Source organism: Lagenorhynchus albirostris, chromosome 7 (genome assembly GCF_949774975.1).
Source record: "Lagenorhynchus albirostris chromosome 7, mLagAlb1.1, whole genome shotgun sequence".
Lineage (NCBI taxonomy): Eukaryota > Metazoa > Chordata > Mammalia > Artiodactyla > Delphinidae > Lagenorhynchus > Lagenorhynchus albirostris.
Window position 1 is genome coordinate 65,164,304 of NC_083101.1, and position 19,005 is coordinate 65,183,308.

At 37.6% G+C, this 19,005-nt stretch overlaps 1 protein-coding gene across 1 annotated transcript in view; it reads left to right on the forward strand.

Moving 5' to 3' along the window:
* Positions 1 to 18,323, forward strand: part of CCDC171 (coiled-coil domain containing 171) — a 358,774-nt gene extending 340,451 nt beyond the window's left edge. The window contains exon 28 of the mRNA XM_060155104.1: positions 14,684 to 18,323. Coding sequence (XP_060011087.1) covers positions 14,684 to 14,905 — 222 coding nt within the window. The 3' untranslated portion in view covers positions 14,906 to 18,323. The remainder of the gene's footprint in view (positions 1 to 14,683) is intronic.
* Positions 18,324 to 19,005: the final 682 nt, after the last annotated feature.

Below are 19,005 nucleotides of genomic sequence, written 5' to 3' on the forward strand. Positions count from 1 at the left end.
GTGTAAAGTAGTGGTAAATCTCTACTAGCATTAGTTCATGGTGCTGGAGGCTAGAATTCCCATTCCTTTAATTAGATTTTCAGCTTTGATTACTGATAGGATACTTGGAATTGAAATTGTAACTCTATCCTGGTAATAGCTACAAGAATCTGCATTTGGATGTCAATAATGAAGGGTCCTATCATAAAGTGACATTTTTTGGTGGCCTCTTCATCACATGGCTTAATAAATGCAGGAAACCAAAGGAGGTACAATTTATATTACTTTTCTTTTTCTTTACGTAACATTAAAAAAATAATTTTCAGATCTCCAGAGTGCAAATAAGTGAAAACTGATTATATGCTTAGGTCTGAATGTATTGGGAGATGAGAGAAAATGTGTAAATTATTCAGATCATTTTTCAAAATAAGAGATTTTATTGCTTAGCCAAACGTATTTTCAAGTACAACGTATTTCATCGGAAAGGCTAAGTAGCATGACAAAAATTTATAGAAAAATTGTTGAGTTTGTCAAGAAAGATATTTTTACGAGCAAAGGCTAAATTCCATACTCCTGAATTGTGCCTAGACCTTTCTGCTCTTACCTGTCAAATGCTTTTTCTATCCCAGGTCATCTTTATACAATCCTATTATTTGTGATATAGTGGAAAAACAACCGTAAATTGATGGCTAGTTGAAATTAAGTTTCGATAACCTACAAGTCATATCTTCCTCTCAGAAGGGCCTAAGGAACTGATTTGAAATTTAACTTTAGTCATCTAGAGGCCTGTTTTTGAGCAGCTTAGTGCATCACTGTAATATTTCCTAGATTCCCGTCCAATTCAATAGGTGGAATGACTAAACTGTAGTCCTCCTAGTTCTGAGCTCACGAGCAAGAAGAAAGTAGTTAACCATCTTGCTGTATGTGAGCAGCGCGAGGGCAGGCAGACACTGTGCACCTTGACCACCTATTATGAAGCTTTTTGCTGCCATGTCAAGTGAAAGCGAGCTAATTGGGTGAAGCTGTGGAGCATGTTAGGGGCCTGGTAGAGGGTTGCTGTCTGACAGCTGAATGTCAGCAAGAGCCAGTCAAGTGTAGCTGAGAGACAGAGACCTGTCACAAAGTTCCCGCAGACTGCAGCACAGTTAGGGAGCTGAAATACGGTTCCGTCTCACTTTCTCCCTCATTGCATCCAAGCACCTTAAAAGATTTTCCACTGTATGTGTCAACTCTTGTTCTCTAAGCTGTTTCCCGGAACTGTCCTGCATTCAAATGATTGAACAAAAGATGCTAATGTTTAGCAAAGTGAATGTAAATTCCCTCTTTTCCCCTTTTCTGCCCAAGCAGATAGACATTCAACTCAAAGGAAACTTTGAAGGTTTACATCAAACAATTAGATTGCCTCCAAAGTTAGCTGATAATAGAATCTTTTTCTCAAGAGAGTATAAAAATTGAAAATTAAACAAGAGGATAAGCAATGCATTTTTCTCTGATATAGAAAACCTAGCTCAAGAGAGCTAGAATTCTGGCCTGGGTGTCTTGTGAATGGACACTTGCCAAGGTAACTTGTCCTCTTGTCTTTTTGTCCCAGGCTTCTTTCCTTCATTTTCAGAGCGGCCTAAGGTGAAATGCCATAATGACACTCACCAGAAAGTTGGGAAAGATAAACACAGAAAGGAACAGTGAGGTTCCTTCTGAAACTTTAGACACTTTAGAAAGGAGAAATCAGAGAAAGTTAGAATTAAAGAATGAAAATTAAACTTTGTGAAGTAAAAATATTTTTCAGAGAGAAAAGTTTTATATCAAAACATGCCCTCCTGTTGGCTTTCTTTGGAATTAGAAGCAGTCCATTTGGTGAACAATAAGCAAACATACGGCATGCATGCGATGTGCCGGTCACTAGTCAAGCCACTGATAATACACAAACAAACAAACAAACAAACAAACTAGCCTATGCCTCCAGGGAAGGGACACTCCAAGGCAGCACTGACCATTAGGACTTACTGTGATGGTGGAGACATGGCTTTTGAGCACGTGGAGGGCAGCTAGTGTGACTGAGGAGCTCTAATTTTTAATTTTACATTAAATTAAATTTTAATTAATTTAAAATTAAACAATTACATGTGGCCAGTGGCTACTGTGTTAAACACCACAAGTTAAGCAAACAGCAGATTGTGACGCTGTGCTATTATAAAAGCAGTATGTGTGGGACGTTTCCATAGTGCAAAGAAGGGGCACGTAACCCAAATGTGGGGGGTTAGAAGGCAGGGGGAGTTTGAGGGCAAGGTGATACCTGAGGTGAGCTGTGAAAACTGTCAAAGCCTGACGAAGAAGTCTCCTTTTAACTAGAAAAAGCAGTGTGAAGCAAAGTCTCTGAGATAGGAGAAGGCAGGGCTTTCATCAGGATCAGTGTTTTGATTAGTACTGGGGGGCAAAGGTGTCTTATGAGAAATTGCCTTAATGCAATGGTAGCCATTGAGTACTCTACCAAGCAGGTTATCCCAGAGGTCACAGAGCAGGAGGTCTCACAGACGGAATTAGGATCCTCAGATCACATGGTTTCAATCTGTCGATGAAACACGCAGTTAAGAAGTGGAAGGTAGGCAGCCAGCAGCGAGACGGACCATACTCCCTGATGCCTTGCTTTTATGGTGTTCATATGACCTCTCTCTCGGCCACATTAGCCTTCTCCATTCTTTGTGAGGTTATGAGGACCAGGGTGGAGGTTTGAGAAACGGGGATTGGGGGACCGAAGGTGCCTGGGACCACTTATCCACACTTGCCTTGACAAATACTCCTGGCCAATCACTGTAGCTTGCCACTTAGGTAGCTGGACAGCTTTGGGTTTTATCTGCAGTTCTGGGGGCAGTTTGAGGATGACGTTAGCCTGGAGGTGACCCATCTCTCCCTCTTTCCTTCCCTTTCTATCTGTTAGTAGCCTGTCCTAAAGGGTACTAATTTACAATCTCTTCCTATCGTGTGGATTCTGCCTCTGCCTGACACTACCGGCTGATTCATTCTCTGTGCTTAACACTCATTATGAGTTAACATCTATCCTATTTTTTCTCGTCTTCAAGAGCAACTTTGAATATTCTCAAATAATAAGCATGTATTACAATAACGCAGACATGAAGTAGGAGATAGAGATAAGCCTGAAGGGATGACTTGTTTACAAATTTAAAAGTGCATTTATAGGCTAGAGAAAGTGACAAGGCACTTAAATAACTGATGAAAAATTTTAGTAAAGAGCTTTGAAACCTATGTCAAAATCACTGTCTTGTGGATACCCTACCCTGAACCTGAGCTGCGTTTCAAAGTCAAGACCCTTGTGAAAAAGTGGTGTGCAGGCTCTTCGGGAGTTAATGTGAACAAGGGCTTTGGTGACAGTTGAAGGACTAGCAGAGGTTTTGTGGGCAGGTGCCCAGAGATGGCGATGGAAATGGAGTGAACGTCTTAGTGCTTCTCCTCCGTGCAGGCCTAGGGACTGACATCTGGAAATAGATGCCTACAGGTGGAAGCTGAAAGAAATGTTTTACGACGGACAGTGTGAGACACTGGGTTCCAGTCAGAGTTGCCACAGTTTTCAGATGACAGAGAGGGAAGGGTGGGTGTAGGGCCAGTGCTGTGTAGAGGTGTCACCCGTATGGTACTGTGAGCCCCTCTAATATGTTGGAGGCAGAGCCTGATGGAGGGATTGCAGGCACCCAGCAACTCTTGACAGGGAGGTTGAGGTCATGTGTAAGCAGGTCAGGGAAGAACCAGGGAAATATGACTCACTACTGGGACCTTATTTGTGTCCATGGAACAATGCGTCTGGCAAACTCTCAGTGCCATTGTGCATCAAAACGTAACACTAGGAAAATAGCAATTGTGTGGTTTTAGAGCATTGAGAAAATTACAAATTAAGGAGAACTGGCTCAGGACACAGGTGGTTAAGGACAGGGTGAACTCTCTAAGGGCAGAGAATTTTTTTGGTGTGTAATTCACTGCTGTCCCAGTACCAAGAACAGTGTCCTTGTAGGCACTTGTAGTTAATTATTTGATTTTATTCTTTTAATAGATATCTATTAAAAGAATTAATGAATAGCTAATTTAGGATACTAATGGTGAGTGTGGGTTTAGGTATGCTTTATGCCTTATGCAACCATGGGGAAAGTCTATCATATGGAATTGGTCATGTAGGGAACAGATTCTTGAGATGTAACCTATAGCTATATTATTTTGGAATTTTGTGGTTGCTGCATTATTCTCACAATTCAATAAGATGTTCTCGCTAGAGATGGGTTCGGTTTGAGACTGCTGGAAATGGCCTGGTTCTATCAGAAATAACATTCCTGTCTGTCATGTAAAGGAAATGTCATTGCCAGCTAAGTGGTTTGTTTTGGAACATACTCCCCAGTGCTTGTTGTGATTTGAAGGCATTCCATACATGTGAACTCCAGATCACATGATTTGTCTTACTTCTGGAGTGCCCCTCTCTCACTGAGAAATAGAGAGGCCACATTCTTTCAACTGAATATAACCAGTCCCTCCAGAAAGGCCCAGCTGTGTCACTCGTCAGAGGGTCAACAGCCCTGGAGAATATAGGACTGATCCCTTGGTGGTCAGTGGGGGAATCAAGACTGTTTGCAACATCTCGTGAAGAATTGCTGGGGATTCTAGGTGTGATATAGTGGAGTAATGAGGGAACGTGGTTTAAACCAGCAGTGGAAAGGAGGAGCATGGAAAAAATGGGTTTCAACTTTTAAAATGTGAATTTATTGCTAATTTGTTGAAATATGTGACTGACAGATACAATGTTATAAGATTTAGGAAAATCATCTTTCAAACACCTTTAAATTTTAGATGATTTTTCCTTCCTTCTGCCCCCTTTACCTGAGTGCATGCATGGTCAGTAATTCCACTCAGAGAAAAACATGCTGCTAAAAGGTCTAAGTTTATAGCTTCCAGATTATTACTAATTTTTGACATTGGATAAAAAGGGCTTATAACTTTAAGAGGAAATTCTTCAGTAATGAAAAAGTGGTCAGCAAACTTTTGCCTAATAGTTCCCAGAGAGAGTGTGACGTGTACATTTTGACCACAGAAGTTGTAGTTTGGCAGCTGGAAGTGCTATTTGGAGTAAAATGAAGGCACACAAGTTGTTAAGTAGCCACTCTACATAAAGAGCTGCGTTTGTGCAGAGTAGAGGTACAAGTTATTTCATCAAATTATTTGTGTATGTGTAGACTTAATGTCAGGTTGTGGATATAAGTTAGATAACTGAAAATGTTGAAATAACAGAGTGTTCTCAGCTAAATTAAAATCCGATTTTCAAAACTTGCAAAACACTTGGTTCAAAACCTCCCCTCTGAGACCTTTAACAAACCAATTACATTTCATTTTGACCACACAGTTCAGAGTCCTAACTATACTAAAATATGGGTTTCAGTGTATACAAAATTTTAGTCTTTTTTAATGAAGGGTTTTTAGTTACGAAAGTAAGGCATGCTTGTTGTAGATAATTGGAAAATACAGAAGTTTAGGGGAAAAAATTCCTACAATGTCAGTACCTCACAAAAGTATCATATGTGATTTCGCACGTCTCCTTTTCACTCATATAGTCTTGCTCGGGGATGGGCAAAGCACAGCCTGTGGACCAAATGTACTTCCACCTGTTCTTGTATAGCCTGAGAAGTAAGAACAGTTTTTACATTTTTAAATGTTTGAAAAATGAATCAAAAGAAGATTAATATCTCATGATGTGAAAAATATGTTAAATTCAGATTTCAGCATTCATAAATGCACTTTTATTGGAACATGGCCAGACTAATTCATTTGCATATATTGTCTATAGTTGCTTTGGGGCTACAACAGCAGAGTTTAGTACTTGCAACAGAGAGCATATGGCTTGCAAAGCATAAAATACTTATCTGATCCTTTACAGAAAAAGGCTTCTGACCCCTGGTCAAGCTTAAGCATTTGTCCATGTTATCCAGCCATTTATAACTATAAATTTTACAGCCATATAATACTCCATCAAATGGCTATAGCTTACTTAAATGTACTTCTGTTGTTGAATATGGGATTATTTCCAATTTTTGTCTGCTATTAATATTAGTAAACTAATCATAAATGGAATTGTTGGGTCAAATGATATTAACTATTTCAAGACAGTTGCCAAGTTATAGTCCAAATGGTTCTATCAATTTATACAATCACTAGCAATTTATGAATGCCTGTTTTATAATGCCTTCATTAACATTTAGTATCATAATTTTTTAAATTGAATTTTGATTGGCAATGAACGTCTCATTTTCCTTTACAGTTTTGATTACTATTGGCGGTTACCATTTTTCCCATTTATTTGTTAATCAGCTGTATTTTGACCTCTCTGAATCGCCAGTTGATAGCCTTTGTTCATGATTCAGTAGTTTTAAAGATAAAAAACATGGAAAGAAAATTTTGGGCTTTCAAGGCTTTTTCCTCATAATGCACGCTCGAATTTATTCCCTTTTTCTAAAAATAATTAACAGTTTTCTTGTGATTCCTTTTCCAGAAAGAAAAAAAGATATGTGTATGCATGTATGTGTTTATACCTTTTTTTTTTCTTTATCACTCCACACAGCTTATGGAATCTTAGTTCCCAGATCAGGGATCGAACCCAGGCCCCCTGCAGTGGAAGCACGGAGTCCTAACCACTGGACTGCCAGGGAATTCCCTATACTTATTTTTTTTTTAATGCAAATGGGTTCTTTCTCTTTACACACACACACACACACACTGTCTTGAACCTTCTCTTTTCACTTGGACATATTTCTACATCAGTACTTACATATTTATATCAGTTTTGAAAATTGTTATATGATCTGGTTGTATCATACTTCACTTAAATAACACTCAGTTGATGGACACTTTAGTTTCATTTATCAAATGTTTTTCTAAAAAATGCTTCGATAAATACATCTGTATGCTCATCTTGGTGAGCTTTTGTGAGTGTAGCCATAGAAAAAATGCCTAGCAGTAGAATTGCTGGATCAAGGCAGGTACAATTTAAGTTTTGTCTTCCTGAAAGGTTGCACCAGCGTACAGCCCTGCCTGCGTGGTAGGAACTTGCCTGTTTCCCTCTCTTAGCAGTGGGTATCATCAGACATCTAAATTTTTGGCTATCTGATAGGTGAAAAGTAAGCTTTCATTGTCATGTTTTGTGTTGCATTTCTTTAATTATGAATGAGGTTTAGCTCTTTTTCATATGTTTATTGGTTATTGTATTTCTGCGTCCTCCACCAAACAGCCAATATATATCTGAGGCGGAGGCTGTCAGTGGCTTCCTGATCTCTTTTCTCTTTTCTTTGTAACAAAACCTCTGACTATTACCCAGGCCATTCGGGGTCAGGGGGGAAAGCTACATATTTCAGACTCGCCTGAAACTAAGTTAGCCATATGACTAAGTTCTGGCCAATGGGGTGTAAACAGAAACACTCCAATTTTAGGAAGTGTTTTCAAATGTAAGTGATACCTCCTCCTTTACTCCATCCTTCTTTCTTCTGGCTAGAATGCAGATATAATGGCTGGAACTTGAGCAACCATTTTGGACCCTGAGGTGGAAGCTACGTACTGAGGCTGTGGAGCCCAAGAGAGAAGCAGTCTGGATTCCTGGTAGCTTCATATAGCCATATCAGAGAGAAATAAACTTCTATCTTATTAAAGCCACCAACATTTTGAGTTTTCTGTTACAGCTGAACCCAATATTAATAAATACACAGTCCCAAGCCTATTTTCCAATTAGGTTCTTCTTTTTCTTGATTTGCATGAGCCTTTTGTAAATTAAGAAAGTCACTCTATGGCTATCATGTGTGTTGCGTATATTTTTATCAGCTTGTCATTTCAGTTTTGCAATGGCATTTTTCTGTATAGTGTGCTTAAGTTTTTATTTATTCAATTTTGTCCCTTTTTTGTATACTTGAGTATATGAATATATTTATATTTCAAATTCTCTCTGTGTTTGTTTGAAAAGATACATTCTTAAGATACAGGGGAAAAATGGTCTCTTTTGCATTTTCTGTCCATTTCTGGCATTCTCTACCGTCAGGTATACCAGAATTGTCAGGAAAGGAGCAGACGGGGAGCACAGGGGTGTGAAGGAAAGTAGGAAAAGAAAGAACAAAAGCCATCTGGGAAAATTCTTTGACTCTTTTTTCCAACCTCAATCATGTCAGGAAATCTAAACATCTAAGAGAAGAAAATGGGAATCGTTATCTTGTCAGGCATAAGACACCTTTAAAGTAATTTAAAAATAAAGTTTAAATGTTCTAATGTAATTTAAAACTTCAGTGCTGAGTTTTATCTCTGAATATAACAACACATAAGCTTCTTTGGTAAAAGGGCTAGAACTTTTATTTTATGTAAATGTCATAAAATCTATTTATTTACTCCGGTACCATGGACATTCAAATGGACTATGAGAAAATATATTACCCAAAATATAAACATCTACTTTTAATCTCTAGTACAATGTATGTGCTTTTATTTTCCAGTTTCACAGAGATTTGTTGAGCCCTTACTGTCTTTATGAAGCAGCTCTGGATATAAATAAGCCTGAGGCCATGTCTTCTTTGGGTGGCATGATAAGGTAGTGGCCAAGCATAAGGGGAGAAAAATCATGGATCAAGAATCATGTCCCTTTTCACCACTGACCAAGCGTCTGTGCAACGTGCAGTAGTTTCTTCCGCTCTTGTGAGCCCTAGTTCTTCGACTGTGAAATGGGGTAATAGTAATACCTTCTCACTGAGTGGCTTTGAGAATTGAGATAAGGCCTATAAAGCTAAACCTAGCACAGTACCTGACATGTATGTTCACACATGTTAGCTATAATTAAAAATTTGGAATTTATGATCACTTGAGAAGAGTAGAAAGAGAGATGAAGGGGAGCTACTGTATGTTATGCATTTTTGTGTATATTATTTCATTTAATTCTTATAACAACTCCATGAGGGATGATTCTTATGTTATGGATAGGATGCAGGCTCACACAGGTTAAGTAACATGTCTAAGATCACATAGTGAATACATGGCAGACTCAAGTTTGGAACCCGAGGCCTCTTCAGTTTCAAAGCCCATATTCTTTCCACTATACTGTGCTACTTTTAATTGCGACATAATGTGTATATACATGAAATAACCAAATATCAAACCAAAACCATGAAGTAATAACATGAGTGGTTTCATTCAGTTAGAAATCTTATTTCCAGATACTCTGCTAAGTGCTAGCAATACAAAATCATGATTCTATTACACTAGGTGCTCTTGTTTTCTGGGGAGATAAAAGTATACAAATAAGTGAAAATAGAAAAATAAATATTCATGAAGGAATGCCAACGTGTGATTGAATATAGCAGCTAACTGTAGTTGGGGAAGGGTGGGGCAAGGATCTGGAAAGGCCTTACAAGGAGGGGAAGCTTGACAGAGGCTGAAAGGTGGAGAAGGCATTTACCCCACATAGGGTTAGAAGTGTATCCCAGTCAGTGGACAGACCGGAGGCAGGTGTGAACTATGGAACATCATATTTCCTGACTCACAGTTCCATGTAACCGGATTACAGAGTACAAGTGAGGACATGCTAGATGAGGCTGGACAAGGAAGTAAAGCACTTGTGAACCAGGCTGCACACAGCTGCAGTGTCACATGGCAAAGGGCATGCCTATAAGGAAGCCTGAAGAATCGAAGCCATAATCCAATTAATCTACCGCATTAACCGTGTTGTTGAAAGCTGAAACTGAACCAGTCTGTCTTAAGAGCTTTGGCTGTTGAACCAATGCTGAATGTCTGCTTGAGGACTAAGTTGTGGTGTGAATCAAGTTGATAATGTCTTCTACCTCTCTTTTCTGATTTGCTTCTACCTCCATATTGCCCCTCCTTCTTGATCTCTAGGTACCCAGCCCTCTCAGGTTGTTTTCTTCTATCTGGAGACTCCTTTACACTGCTCTGCCGACTGACTCACATATCCCCACCTAGCCTATCTTGTTGTCACTGAGCTAAAGAGCCAGACTGGTCTGTACTAAGATTTAATAACTTAGGGAGAGAGGAATGCATAAAATATTTCTACAGCTTTGGCATTGGTAACTAAAAGTTAGAATTGATAACTACGAGGAATAAATATTTAATGACGTGGTAGCAGGTGTATATATGCATATTAGCAAGTGTATGTGTGTAGATATATTTATCAGGTACATGTATATGTGTGTGTGGATGGATGGAGAGATAGATAGACAGGCAGACATATCTCAGGTACATAACTGAGCATTCCTCAAGAGAAGACTGTATATGTAATTATTGTCAACTCGGTTTGTCTGCATAAATTGCAGCATCCTATGAGGCCAGCACAGCAGAACTGGAAAACAGACAGGTAAAATTTGGTTAACTAACTCGAAGTATTCTGTGTTCTGAGTACTAAGACTCTAGTGGTAAGAACATACTAGGAGCTAAAGTAGAAATGGCGAGGGAGCCTCATTGTAAGGCCCTCTTGTGGGTACTTTGATTCCTTCATCAGTTTATGTAGAGCTGCACACTCTACTTAAAATCAGTCAATAATTTACAGAGCTTAAAACATCATCATGGAGGTCGAAGTAATGAAAAATGTATCAGAATTTAATTGCATATAGCCACGTCATCTAAACTATGGCTAATGTTGTCATCTCTTTGGCTTTTTTTAAGAACCGTGTGCAGTATGTATTCCTTCCCCTTAAGAGCGGCCCATCCATATCCCCTCAAAATCCTAAGAATTATGTTTGGGAACTCTGATTTCTGGGTTAAATTATTCACAAAAGTTAGGTGTTAACCTTATATCATATGTCATCACGGGTTGGAATCATGGTGGACCTGTAAAACTTCAGAGCTGGAAAGAGTCTAGCTCCTCATTTTATAGGCAAGGGAAGTGAGAACTAGGAAGACTGATCCACTTGCCTAAGTGACCCAGCTAGATTATAGCAGAACTGGGAGGGGAAATATAGTCTTCTGATCTCTAGTCTAATACTCTTTCCATCATACTATGTGACTGGCATAATCTCCTTGCAATACTCTTCAGGCTTACTAAATCACATCACTCCTCATTTTTTATAATACTAGATTCTAGAAGACTTAACTTGATCATAAATGCTACACAGGAGACAAATGGCTTAGTGTCATTGTTTCAGAAGCCTTCGTGTGCAAAGTGGCTTTGATTTATAGATAGTTTATTGAGTCATTATCTTATTATTACACTAATGTTTTATTTATTTTTGTTGTTGAAAAAAGCACCCTTAGAAAATGAAGATATTAAAGTCTTGAAAAATGGTTAATGGACATGTCTAATTACTGTATTTCATAAGATTTCTGAAATGCAGAAATTTAGTAGGCACATTTTGTATTGTGAATATATATTTAGCTGATGGACTGTAACAGTTCAAATAGAATCATTTACAGCTTATTGAGTAAGTAAAAGTGCCTCCATAAAGATTCACATGACACCTAGCTTTTATTTAAGGTAACTAATTTCTTTTTTAAAAATTGCTTAAATTTGGATTTACATGAGAGACTACCAGAACACCTCAGCAGTTTAAAAAGTAGCTTAAACGACCACAGATTTAAAATATAACATCAGATGGTGAATATTCACTTTTTTAAAAATAAATTTATTTATTTTATTTATTTATTTTTGGCTGTGTTGTGTCTTGGTTGCTGCGCGTGGGCTTTCTCTAGTTGCGGCGAGCGGGGGCTACTCTTTGTTGCGGTGCGCGGGCTTCTCATTGCAGTGGCTTCTCGTTGCAGAGCACGGGCTCTAGGTGCGCGGGCTTCAGTAGCTGTAGCTTGCAGGCTCTGGAGCACAGGCTCAGTAGTTGTGGCACACAGCTTAGTTGCTCTGCGGCATGTGGGATCTTCCGGAACCAGGGCTTGAACCTGTGTTCCCTGCGTTGGCAGGTGGATTCTTAACCACTGTGCCACGAGGGAAGCCCTGAATATTAACTTTTAATGGTCTCTGATAAAAAGTTATTTAACTCTCTTTTACTCTTTGTGTTATATTAAAAGTGTTATGATATATTTCTGAATATTATTTGTAACAAGAAAAATAGTTCATATTTACTTGTTATTTTAACATCCTATTTTCAAATCAAGATTTCACCAGAATTTTTGCTGGTTTGTTTTTAAGCTATTAAGTGACTTAAAATCAAATTTTATCCTATTTCATGAAAAAGGTTATTTTCTAGCAGTGTATGAAGTGTAGGAAATGACCTCAGTACCAGAAAAATAATTGTTTTCATTTACACAAAAGTAAGTCTGTTTACTTGATGGAAGGGCTATCTTTTGAGGGGTGCAAGTCTTGAAAGAAATCTCTTTTTTAAGGTTATTTCCCATGTTTAGGACATAAGGTCAGAAGACAGTATGCAAAAAGTGAGACTCTGACTTGAAATACTAGAGAAATAATACCCCATTTCAAGGTTATTTGGTCAAAAATGTTATATTAGATTTAAAAAAATGCTTTCAGACAACATGGTGGAAAATAGACATTTGAAAAAGTAAGATCAGGAAAGGCAAAAGAGGGGCTCCTTTGTAGAGTTCCAAGATCCACTGAACATATTAAGGGGAGATGGGCAGTTAGAGACCTTCCCTGAAGGATGTGTAACGAGTTAGGTTGATGGACTCATAAGAAAAGAAAAGGAAACTTCAAGTACAGAATATAGATTTGAGTAAAATATATATCCATCTATCTAACACTGCAACACAGGCATGGTTGGTCAGTTTGGCACAGTTGCCTTTCTCTAGTCTAAAGCATCAAGAAGAAAATACTCTCAGAGTAGGTGACCTTCCTTGGTCTGATTCTGTACACTCCTCTCTTTTCATATATAGTTTTTTTAGACCAGAACTTGAAGTATTTATAAAGATGTAACAAAAAATTTTTGAAGGCTGCCTGACAATATTTTTTATCATAATAAATAGTATGATTGCCCCACCATGTCCTGCTCTTCTATTATTCCTCTCACCCCTAAGTCTGGCAGAATCAGTTAGTAGATGGCATTGTAGTCTTTACAGCAGCAAAATCAATCAAGTAATAACACTTCCAATTCAGATACGCAACTAAAAAAAAAAATCACCAAAGATGGTTCTAGCAGCAGGAAAAGTGCAGGAATCTACACCTCGAGCCGCTGATGTAATGAGATGCCTCTGTTCTGGTTCTGAACTGATATGCTTAGACCCAGCATTAAGGTTCTGCAAGTGAAACTTCATCAGTGCTTCTAATCAGGGTCAACACAAGACCTCAGGAGTTCTTTTCCTTCTGCAAGGATAAGCTAAATCCTCTCCTTCTTCATAAAGCTATTCAAGTGGTCATTTTAGGTGAGTTTTTTTTTTAACTTCCAGCAGAACAAGAGATGATTTCCGTCAGCTATAGGCTTGCAGTGGAGTATCAAGAAATCAAAAGAACGGAGATCAAAGAAAATTGCTGAACTAGGTGTTAGATGCAGCCATTGATTTTTTCTCCAGTTGTAGTTTAAAAAAAATCCACAAAAATGGTAACACATACAACAGTTGAATTTCTAATACATTCCTAAAGCCAGAGATAGCTTCCTTCTTGTTTTCACATGTAGAAATGGTTTTGTGTAACATGACATAATAAAGCAGATCCTTAGAGTTCACACTATTTTGTTGTCAAAACCATAAGAGAATCTACCAAAAAGATGTTTGTGTGTTTTTTTAAAGAACTCTTCAGTATAAAAAGTGTTTTTTAGTGGAGACACTTAAGACTAGACTTATCTCGGCAACATTTATTTGCTGGGAACATGGAAAACTCTGATATACAATTGACTACTATTTTCCTACTATCTATAAAAGCCATAAAATAACACCTATCTGCTTTACTGGTAAAACTTCATTTATGTTAAAGGTTAACTATTGTTTACTGGTACTACTTAAGGCTTAAATTATAGCTTCAACAAAATATTCTGTTTTTAAGTACTTAATGAGTATGTGGGTTTCTTAAGTTTGATTTCCAGTAGTTTCTGGGTAACTAATGTTTTAAAATATGTGACAAATTGTTTTCATGTTGCACTCCCATATTTTGATATATGATTTCCAAATACTCGTAACAGAAACAGTCTTTATTAAAACAGGGTGGTGGCAGTATTATTAAAGGTAAAGACAAAAAGTTCATCTCACTGGCATTTTATATGTTGGTGTGCCGTTTTCTATAGGGCACTAGGATTAACTTGTTTTTCTTTGTGCTATGTTGTTCAATTAAATAAGTCAGGCTGATAACTTAAAAAAGATAAAGATCCATAGTTCATTTTCTAAGCAGTCTAATCTCCCAGTTATATAGCATATATTATATAGCATAATGAGAAAACATTATTAGCATTGGTTTCTGTCATTTGCCAGCGGATGGAAGCAGAGGTAAAAATGCCTGATTGCACTGACCCTTTGATTCAATAACTTGATAAAAGTTTTATACCAAGTTTTAGTGTCTAGGCAAACACCTGATGTCCTGACAAGTTTATGATATAGAACAAATGAGGTTCAATCACAACTTGGAAAATAATTTCATATTTATGTATCATCATATCGATTATTTAAGTGGCAATTTCCACCCCATTCCATATTACAGTGATTCTTAGTCCACTTCTCTGTTTATGGTATCAGAGTCTGTTTAAGAGTCTTCAAATCTATGTTTATTATTCTTTTCTTTTTTATATCATAGACAGGATCACAAGACCATTCAAATCTCTCCATTCCTTCAAGAGCTGCTCTTCCTGGTGACACAATTGACGTTGGGGATCTTTTGCCATTGAAAGCTGAACCTGACACAACTTACACTTTCTTAAAGGAGACACTTATAAATCCTGCGCCCCTGTCGTCATCTCACTCCTCTCCAGTGATGATGTCTGCTACTGCCGGGAGACCAGCTCAGATTGGATTATGACTTTATGAAATAAAAAGGATGCAGGAAGAGTTAACAGTACAATTAAAATTGTTTTGAAGGGGGATTTTCTTATCAGTTGAATTTTGCTTCAGCACAAGTGGCCGTGGGTTTTTAAAAATTGTGTGATACCTTGATGTGTACAGGTATCTGTGTCCCTTGAATAATGAAATAACCAACTTTTTTTTCCCTCTAAGTTTTATTTATTATCACAGTTGCTCATTTTTATGTAACATATTTTTAAATGTTAAAGAATGACACATTTTGGGTAATTTCCTTCAGACTTAAAAAAAAATCAATAAGCCATTTTAGTCTCTATCTATCAAAGTTGTTTCATACTTGTCTGTTTTAAAGCAGGACTGCAATACTTTAATAGGATTGAGAGAGCTATTTGAAATGTATGCCAATGATTCCTGTCATTTCATGGCAGCCCTGCCATGGTTCACTGAGCCCCCTCTTCTCTCTTGTCAGCTCAACTGAAGACAAGCATTTAGTTGCAAACTTTAAGCAGGTTGTGCAAAACAGAAATGATGTGACTGCTTCTCCTTCTGCACAATAATGTCACTCCTGGTCAATGTGAGAAGGTCAGGTTGCTCCTTGTAAAGCTACATGATACCACTTGCCCATTTGAACAAGTTAAGTTAACTGCTGAATCTGGTCCCTGCAGGCGCTGAAAACTCATCCTTTTATCAAGCCTGCATTTGATAAGAAAGTAGAGCAGTTGTGCTGGGAAGATGTCTGTGGTGTGTTTAGGCACTTTTTAAGGACAGTTCCCACACCAGTACAGCAGGTAATATATTTTGTATAAGCTGAAAAACTTCAAGGTAATAGCTGTTTTGACCTTCAAAATAGACTCCTTTTTTGTTTGTGTTGTTGGTAGGACCCAAGAGTGACGCCCATCTTTGATGCTGACAGAATTTAAAACAAGGCCATTGCCCTGCATTTTCTGCCTTGTAGCACACAAAAGTAAAATTGTATGTCAGGCCGAGATGTCGGGGAGCTGACAAGACGCCCCGGTGACATTTCAGCTAGAAAGAGCAAGTGTCTTGCAACCAAGTGGTCAAATATCAAATAATAGGTCAAGCAGGAAGGAGCCGAGTTCTAACCACAAAGAGGTTTCTGGTAACTTACTTGACAAGCTTTTTGGGTGCTTTGTGGCTTGACAAAGTGATGTTCTGTTGGGTATCGCTAGGCAGACTGTTCTTTATTGCCTTCAGAAGATCAGACATTGACATTGATTACTCTTTAACCCTTAAAGGTTAAATCCTTGCAGTTTGCATCATGGTAAGTGAAGAACAAAAGGATATTTGTAATATGTATTTGTTTTTGTCTTAATCGTTTAACTCCCCAGTGATATTAACTTCTGATGTGAATGGTACTTCTTGACAAAGAATTTTAATACAAAATCCATATTTTATATTACTTTTCATTTTTGAGTTCTTCATTATGGATGCATTAGAGAATAACAGTATGTATTATGTAATCTGTATTGTCATAACTTTACAGTGACATTTGATTTAAATACACCCAACTTCTAAGAATTTTTTTTTATTGGACTTGGTAAATAAAATTGGTGTACTGTCTATGTATTAGCCAAATCAACCAAGTGACTTATACCATCTGAGATAACAGCACTATTACTGTCGTACTGTGTAGCACAATACTATTTCTCATAGTAGTGGGACAATATAATAGGCTTTATATAAATCTTTCGAAAGCTGTTTCTGTGAAGTAACATTAATCTTTAACCAAATTTCTCTACTTCTTTCCTTGGAGTTCTTTTTATTAACCATTCTGTGTTTTGAATATTAAAGAATATGCCCTGTGTAATATAATATGACATGTATGAAATTCAACTTGAAAATTTATTGTAACACAGAAAATGCTATAGTTTTTGTATGGATCATAGAATAATTCCTGCACATTTCAAAATACTTTCCTTGGCCGTTCCATACAGTGATTAAGATATTGCCCATATAGAAATCAAATACAGTTTTTTAGTTCATGTGACATCATTGAGTTTCCACTTCTCACACTGCAGAAAAACAGTGTTACTTTACATCACTTATATGTCTGGTGTGTGTGTGTATGTTTGTGTTAAATCTGTTTTCAGATCCTAGTAATTTAAGGGGAAAGAGCACCTTTGTAAACTTTGCCTCGGACAGACCTTGGTCTTCTTGCCTTAATTTTACAATCTGTTCATGGGATAACACCAGAAATAAATGTATATGTCTTTCCATATATGGGAGTATCTGATTTTACAGATAATTTTTATACAATAAGTTCTGAACTATAAATTCAAAAAGATTATTAAATCAAATCAAAGCATGTCACATTCATAACCAACTAGATGCTAAAGGCCATAGAGACTGAAGGATGAGGCTTTTGAGTGATCATTAGTACTCACTACCAAATATAGTAATTTTTATACCGTATGCTTTTTTCCCCAGAAGTCAGACCCAGCAGGAGGAGAAGATTTAATGACACATCCTATGGAGATCTGAGAAACTCTAGACTGCTTCCGAGCTCCTCAGTGACCAGTTGCTGCATATTTGAGATCTGTGTTGTGTTGACAAGGACGGTTGCTCTATCAGCTTCTTTACTTCCTTAAGAATGATGTATAAAGTAGACTTTTCTCAGGAGAACGACTTCAAATATTTTTGGAGGGGAAAGGAAGTTTTACTTTACACCTTAGTATGTAGATTTTCTTACCTTTTGTGATCTAGAAAAATACTTGTATTATCCATCACTATCAAAGGGATTCTTAAAGTTACTGTTTTGACACCTAAGTCATACTTATTGAGGCTTTGCCAGCATTTTTATCATAAACATTTTAGGCTGACATAATGCAAATGCAGAGAGGTGCAGGAAATTGGGAGAATTGCCAATTCAGTGATAATTTAATGACATAGGTAAATAACCTCTTAAATAGTAGAATGATAACTTTAATTTACCGAATGTCTGACTCTTATTAAACTTGGCAACACTACTTATTTCACATTTATAATACATGCTGTTATCAATCGTTCAATGAGAGCATTACTATTTTCATGTTACTTTATTTACTGGTTATATCTGAATTTATTCTATAGACAATACTGAACAATGGTAAATCGATCTTATTTTACTATGTACTTTTTATAGACAAGTTTTCTCATGTAAAAGGTGGAAAGTAACATATTTACTGAGCAGCTATTCTATGCCAGCTATTATAGCAAAACCCTGATGTTCTCACAATAAACCTCTTAGGTATTTCCATCACCATCTTATAGATGAATAACTGAGCATCTAAAATGTTAAGCATTTGACTACCTAAGATCACACAGAACCTAGGAATTAGTAAAGCCCAGAGCTATAACTCCGAAGCCCACATTATTTCCACTTTACTAGGCCTATCTTCCAGAAATAATTAGCAGTTTTAAAAGAGGACAAATTAAAAAAAAATTTTCCTGACTAGTTAGGGATAATTTTTTTTTTTTTTTGCGGTACGCGGGCCTCTCACTGTTATGGCCTCTCCCGTTGCAGAGCACAGGTTCCGGACGCGCAGGCTCAGCGGCCATGGTGTACGGGCCCAGCCACTCCGCGGCATGTGGGATCTTCCTGGACCGGGGCACGAACCCGTGTCCCCTGCATTGGCAGGCGGACTCTCAGCCACTGCGCCACCAGGGAAGCCCAGGGATAATTTTTTTTTTTTCAGTATTACAGGTGATTTTTATTTTCTTCATTTTTTGCAATCTATAGCTTTCACATTTTCTTCAATGAACACATATTTTAATAATGAAAGAAAATAAACTTTTAAAACCTTACATCTTTGCAGCACCGATTCGTGTTAAGCTAATCCTCCCAGGTAACACATAAGGTTTGTTTTTTTTTTTAATCTTTATTGGAGTATCATTGCTTCACAATACTGTGTTAGTTTCTGTTGCACAACAAAGTGAGTCAGCCGTATGCATACATATGTCCCCATATCCCCTCCCTCTTGAGCCTCCCGCCCTCCCTCCCTATCCCACCCCTCTAGGTCGTTGCAAAGCACGGAGCTGATCTCCCTGTGCTACGCAGCTGCTTCCCACTAGCAGTGAATATATGTCGATGCTACGCTCACT